Source organism: Microtus ochrogaster, linkage group LG1 (assembly GCF_000317375.1).
Source record: "Microtus ochrogaster isolate Prairie Vole_2 linkage group LG1, MicOch1.0, whole genome shotgun sequence".
NCBI lineage: Eukaryota > Metazoa > Chordata > Mammalia > Rodentia > Cricetidae > Microtus > Microtus ochrogaster.
This window is the reverse complement of record NC_022027.1, coordinates 8,922,684-8,929,681: the sequence shown is the minus strand read 5'-3', so window position 1 is coordinate 8,929,681 and position 6,998 is coordinate 8,922,684. Positions and strand designations below refer to the sequence as shown.

At 43.8% G+C, this 6,998-nt stretch overlaps 1 protein-coding gene across 1 annotated transcript in view; it reads right to left on the bottom strand.

Annotated features, from left to right (window-relative positions):
- Nucleotides 1-6,998, bottom strand: part of Abca13 (ATP binding cassette subfamily A member 13) — a 397,315-nt gene that overhangs the window by 325,356 nt on the left and 64,961 nt on the right. The window contains exons 12-15 of the mRNA XM_013350751.1: nucleotides 6,858-6,958; nucleotides 6,438-6,611; nucleotides 4,532-4,737; nucleotides 3,726-3,883 (exon numbers count right to left, since the gene is read on the bottom strand). Of these exons, the coding sequence (XP_013206205.1) occupies nucleotides 3,726-3,883; nucleotides 4,532-4,737; nucleotides 6,438-6,611; nucleotides 6,858-6,958 (639 nt within the window). The remainder of the gene's footprint in view (nucleotides 1-3,725; nucleotides 3,884-4,531; nucleotides 4,738-6,437; nucleotides 6,612-6,857; nucleotides 6,959-6,998) is intronic.

Sequence of the window (6,998 nt, the reverse complement as noted above, 5' to 3'; positions counted from 1 at the left end):
GTCAACTCCTCTGCTGTTCTTCGTGAAGAAGTCCAATCCAGTTGCTCTTTCCACTGGGGTGGGGAAAGAAGCGGTTTCTATTGTGTACACTTTCAGTTCCTGCCGGGTACCTTATATCTCAGCATGTTTATTATTTATCGGTCCCCTTGTTAACCCACCAACTTCTCACCTGACAGTTGAAATTGCTGAATGGTCAAAGGCTTCCTAATCTGAAGTCCACTGTGGAAAGATTTGCTAGTCTGATTATGACTGAAGAACTGTTAAGAAATGTCTGAACACATATCTCCCTCTTTCTGCCTCTCAGTTGAATTCATCCTTCAGGTCCTGATCCACACGATGAGTTGTCTGTGAACACCAGCCTTTCCTGAAACTTTTCTCTACTTTCCTCTGTTTGCCCCCACTAACTTGCGCTCCGTTTAGGCTTTTCCATTGAACCACAAGGTCTCCAAGTGATGCCCTTGGTTTAAAAGGTAACTTTCCTTTCTAAATGCCAGGTAAGCACAGCTGAGACAAACATACATCCATTCTCCTTTGACCGTGCCAATGGCAAGAAACTGAGCTGGTAGGCCCTTCCAATTCTCGGTTCCTTAACTGCTAAGACATTGGCCCCGGAGGACTTGTAACTGCCTTCTTTTCCGATCATCCCCCAAAGGTCTGTAAAATGACGAGAGAAAGCAGAAGGCTATCGAGCCTGCAGATAAAAGGGATGGAAAGGACGGAAGAGCATATGGCAGCGACTAACACCTACCAGCGGGAATGTAACTGGACAAAGGGGATCGATTGGGCAGAACAGAAACACAAGCGTCAGCATCTGTACTTGAAGGGGGGCATCTCAACAGGTTCTCCCTGTAACTCTTAACAAGACCCGGGAATTAAAGCACAAATGTCTAACTGCATATGTAAAAGGTAGAACTGAAATGGGCAGGTATATTGAGATACATTTTTTTGGATGGCGAAAATTCAGACAGAGGCTCTCCATCACTGCAGATACACAGCTCCTCCTCCATGTCAGCAGACGAGAAGAAATTTGCTGACCTGGGGAAACGGAATTGACTGGAACTAAACTTGGAGTATCAGTGCATCTGATGGTGTGAACGGCACACCCCTACTGGAAATATGGAGGATTACTTAATCTGCTGATTCCCAGCGCTGAAGTTCTCATCACCTTCCTTGTTCCCAAGAACACTGACAATCAGGTCCACCCAGTTCCACCTGGCTGCTGTCTGCCAACAGGCTTCTTCTCAGCTCTCTTTTGAAGGCTGTAGAGAAATCAACTTATCCCAGAAGGGAAAAAAGATACACATTTGTAGCAAGATGTGACAGTCATCTGTTTCAGCTGTGAAGAGAAACGGCTTACAACATGATCACCTAGCAGGACAGAGTCCATCAGATGACAAGAACCCCTCACACATACATTTCCAGGGAGCAGTAGGTGCTTTGTCCTTACACAGAGAGTACAACCATAGCATCTGATCCTAAAGAAAATTTCCATATAAAAGAATTGTACCAAACAGAGAAAAGAACTCAACAAAAATCAATATTAAAAAAATCATTCCAGCTAGGTGTGGTGGTGCACACTTTTAATCCCAGCACTTGGGATGCAGAGGTAGGCATTTCTCTGTGGATTTGAGGTCAGCCTGGTTTACAAAGTGAGTTCTGGGACAGCCAAGGCTATTATACAGCGAAACTCTCCCTCAAAAACCAAAGCAAAACAACAACAAAAAAAAAGATCATCTTTCAAATATTCATTTGTTTAAAGGTCTGTTTTGTGGTGAGAAATTAGATGCAATAAGAGCGATAAGCTATCTTCAATGAATACCTAAAGGAAGGGCCTCAGAAGTTAAACAGATGAAAAAAATCTCAAAAGTGTTTTAAATAAAATGAAGGAAGTGTCCAAGAAAAGCATCCTAAAAGATTATAAATTAGAGAATCATAGAGAAGGAACATCTGATGGCTAACAGAAGTTCTAGAATAAAAAATATAGGGTTTAAGTTACAAAAGAAATAGTGCAAGAATATTCCCCAAAGTTTTAATTATCAAGTGGAAAGGACCTATACTGAGTACACAGACAATGCAGTTTTCAAAGTTCACGTTTACTGACATCTCCAGGAAATTCCAGAATACTGAAACTAAGAAAGAAATCTTGGAATAATCCATGAGAACGGAAAACCACATTTGAAAGATATTTTATATTAATCCAAGGGGTTTACTAGCAGGAATAGAGAAATGAAGACTACAGGGAAGAATGGGGGCTGAGTAGGAAGATGGTAAAGAAGAACGGCTACCATGTGAGTTGACCATCCAGTCCTGAAGGATGCTTCCAACAACATAGTCCAGTCCTGAAGGATGCTTCCAACAACCTAGCACCCTGAAGTTCAGAGATTTCAGAGTATAACCCCAAAGAACTGCAATATCCATCTGTCTTGGGGGTTTAGGTTTACAGCTGAGAGCTAGAGAGGAAGACTCTCTGGCAGACTGTAAAAAAGCAGCAATTTGGAGAAGGAAAGAAAGAAAACTAGAGAAAGAATACGAAATTCCCATTGCCAGCTGTGAATCCAGTGAGCTACAACAATGGCTGGCCTGGCAAGACATGTCAGTGGTGCAATAGAGACATGGGCATCAATGGGAGGAACCAACCATCTCATTTTCTGATTGGATTTAAGTTATGTTCCACAAAACAAAACTCATACTCGGCACCATTGTTGGGCCAAGAACCCAGAGCTAGACAAGTCATAGACTCTAGAGAAGAACCTTATGCTAGTATTTTGATAAATGAGCAAAGTATTAGACTTACTCATAATGACATATATTATACTCATAGATCAATTAAGTTCTCTCTCAATCCTCGCCCAAGAAAATGTTATTGGCTGTAGCTGCTGATTAACAAAGAGACCCACAAATAGACCAAATGCAGAGACTAAGACACTGCAAAATGCTCAGTCCTAAAAGGAACGTATATACCACACCCCTGTGCCAAGGCTAGCGATTATTTCAGAAGAAGGAGCAGAAAGAGTATAAGAGCCAAAGGTGGTGGATGACCACAAGGAAACAATGTCTTCTGACACAGCATGGCAGCTGCACATATAAAGTCACAGCAGTTGTGACAGCGGGCACAAGACCTGGGCAAGCTCAAGCCAGACCAAGCCCCTGCATGGAGAGGGGAGCTGGGCACGCAATCACACCCCTCGCCAGGGAGCTACTGGCAACTGCTAACTGCTGGGAGAGGTAGAGACAGTTTTCTCTAAGAGTCTAGTCCCTGGTGAACCAGGCATACTCACGTGAAAGATCACATATTCAAGACTATTTTATTTATGCAGCACAAATTGGTCTTGATGGGTTTTAAAAATTATAAAAGGCCACAAAGTTGAATGAGGAGGAGAGGGAGTAGATCTGAGAAGAGTTGGTGGAGAGATAAATATGATGAAAGCATGCAAAATCCTCAGTGAAGTACTAAAATTAAAAAAAATAATGTTTTCATCTAAACAAAAACAATTTTGAGGGTGAAAAATATCTCTATGAAAAGTACTGGGAGAGACTAGCCAGACAAAAACGGAAAGGGGTGGGGGAGTGATCACAACCATGATGAAACTTTGAACACAGTAATCATAAGAGTTAGCAGGGTTTGGAGGCTCTTCAACTTTAGCCTTCCCTCAAGGATGCATAACAACACTTCATAATGCAACTCTGTCTCACTAAGTGGGGCAAACACCTCACACTCCTGTCACTAAGACCTCCCAACTTACCCGGCGGACTGCTCTGGAAACTTCCATGCATGTTCACATATCGAGCCAATTCACACGTCTTCCTAATGATTCCTGAGAAGACTTTCCAGTACAACAGTTCCTGCAGGGACATCTGTCCTTCTTCAAGTATGTGAGATATCCTGGAGCCAAAACAATACAGACAGCTAGCGCTCACTAACCGTTTCACCAGGACGTATACGTTCAAGCCCATCTAAAGAGGATACATGCAAATGTCCGAGAGTCACAGAAAAGAGAAATTAGACTCCTTACAAAGCTCACTTAATATTTACTCACTTATTAATTCCTCTGCCCTGGCTTGGGAGTTGATGGGAAACCATTTATGACAACACAGAAAACACAAAAAAGAGTAAATCAAGGAAAACAAACACAACAATATAAACTTTGAGGCGATGACAAAAATAAACTCCCATTTGATATACTTGAGTGCAAGCTCACAGAACGTGGCTGTTGATGCAAATGGTCATGAAACAGAAGTAAGGCACAGCTCATTTGGACAGCCTCCCATATGGGAATTCTAACTGTGTGGCCAACATCAGCCTTGGTTACACACAGACTTTGGGTTTGTCATGAAAGGTCGTCTGTGGTTAAACATGGAGACAGTTTGATGTGCTATAGTTTTTAGAAATTCTCTTACAATAGCAACAGGTTACTCCCCTTAACGCACCTTTGTATTCTGTTCTTTAGGGCTGGAATGTATGATGGTGAGCCATCAGGGCATAGCACCTGAAATCCCGCCCTGAAATGGTTCCCATCCATCACATACTTACACTGTGGAGACGAGCTGGTTCTCACAGCCCCCAGGAGAGATGCCGTTCTCAGGTGAAGCAGCAGCTCCTGGTGGCTTGAAGACCTGAGAACAGGTCAAGTTCACTTCTGACAGCTGTGTTCCAAGAGCCTTCCAGTCTAAATGCCTGTCTGGTTCTGAAATGGGTCCATCGGTGTGTCCTGCGATGACGTCTTGCAAACGACGACCCTCAAACAAAAGAGAAGGACAAAGGCTAAGCCATTTCATGTGGCGCTTCAGATGGGGCCCTCCAATGCTCAGCTGTCAGGGATTCCATATAACTGTAGGAGGATGATCGCAAGGCACAGTCCTAAACATGGACTTTTGCTCATGTTCAAAGTTACAGCTCCCAAGTAAAGCTTTCCCAATGAAAAAGTAAGATTCTTTGTCTCCCACTTTATTAGGTACCTGATAGAGACTCTAGTGTCATAGCCACATGTGTTGGACAGTATTCCCAAAAGCAGTGGAGGACATTTAACAACATCCTTAAAGAATCAGACTTGCTAAATGTCCTCTTGGTGATGCCCTCCCACAGTCCCTGTGGCTGGGCTTTGACCCTCACCAGACCACACGTGCTGCAGGGTAGCTTGTACTAATGTCAGTCAGAGTCATTGTCACAAACTTTGAAAACCTCCTTTCTTGTGCATTTTTGGAATCCTTGAATATCAAGGAAACCCACATGGGCTTATTATAGAGATAAAGCCCACGACTTGGGTGTCTACCCAAGCGTCCCAACTCCAGCCCTTATGACCTGGATCATACATGATATATGAACGTCTGTAAGACTATGAGAACTCCACCTGGCTGAGCCCCCTTCAGGCCCCAGAGTCGTGAGAGACCACAGAGTGTGTTTTGGGTTCAGTCGCTGTGCTTTGGAATGGTTTGTTGGGACAGATTACCTAACTTCCAGCCAACAGGCTTTCTCATACAGCTGAAGAAGCATGCTGCCAGCTGCCCATCCCTCTGAGTCAGCCCCAGCACACAGGCTTTTCCGGTGCCTGAACAACTTCAGATAGACCTTCCTGTCTAACATCCTCTGACTTTTCTTAGCTTCCAAGCTTTACTCCACATTTAAAACTCATAAACTTGTTTGGGGGAGCTCCCAGATACTGGACTGCTTTGCACGTATGCTATCTGTGCTGCACAAGGCAGATCAGAACTTAGGGCTTGTTTTGTACAACCCTTGGCATGTGTTACAGATGCCGAGGAGACGATGAAGGGCTTGGCTATGCATACACTCTGACATTTCTATCTTATTGGCTTTGTTATTTCACTAATTTCCTATTCTAATGCATAGAAGGAAGAATTTTTAAGAGGCTGAGATTTGTGAGAGGAGCAAAATGATAAACCTAAGAATATGCATTTTAGTTCTCGATAAGAAAATAAGTGCTGAAGTTGACATAATCAATTTTCTAAGCATTCCATTGTCTGTGTGAATCTTCACCATGGCTGCCTGGATCCTAGACAGTGACAGGTGGCTTTCAAAACCTCTCATCACTAAAAGCCATGGCTACAAGCTGCCGTGCAATCACAGATCGCCGAAGTTCGTGCTATACTTTCCTTACCAGATGCAACTAGAAACAGAGTGAGCAGGGGATCAGAAAACCTACCAAATTTTCAAAACTTGCCATTTTGAAAGTCTGTGGTATTCTCAGAGATTGCCAGGTAGGTTGTGGCACGAACCTAGGTGGTGCATGCACCACCACACGCAAGTAATGCAGAGGGATAGAGCTGATGGGCAACCACCATTTGGGCAGCCGTATGCTTTCAGTGAGGCCATTACTTAGATCGTTCAGATTCCAGGATCAACAATAGCATGGTGGGCGAGGTACCCTGTACCAGGAGCCCAGCTGGTGATCTGCTAGAGATATCTAACGGTGGATACTTACAGCATCCTTCACTGCGAGAAGCAGCTGACTTAAAACACTGGTCTCATTGAAGGAGGGGCTGCGGCACAGCACTCCCCAGAGACTCCTCCAGATGCTGGAGTTCCCAGGGGGGAGGGCCGCCTCCTGAGACAAGTGTCCATTCAGGCAAGTGGTAGAAGCATCCTTTCTCAACAGCTGAAAAATTAATGAGGATGGAGAGAGAGAACGTTTAGAAGCGCTCTGTGATGCTCCCCATGGAATCAAAAACTACAGATAGAAGCAGTAACCGTGTTAAATGGAAGTTCAGAGTGCTTCAAAAAAGAAAAAAAAAATATCCCTGTCTATTCTCCTTATTTTGCGAGCAAAACTCACAATAGTCAAAGATGAAGACTGCTTGAGTGTTTCATTGTTTTGTGAAAATGGTTTGTGTATACTCTTTACCTGCTTCAACCCCCAGAAGAACATATCCTTTTCTAGTCTCCAGCTGTCAGGACCACCAGGTATAAAATCCCTCGCTGATGTCTCCAGGTAACTGAGGACTCCTGCAAGACAGAGACATGCCTCGCTGTCCACTTAGCTTGG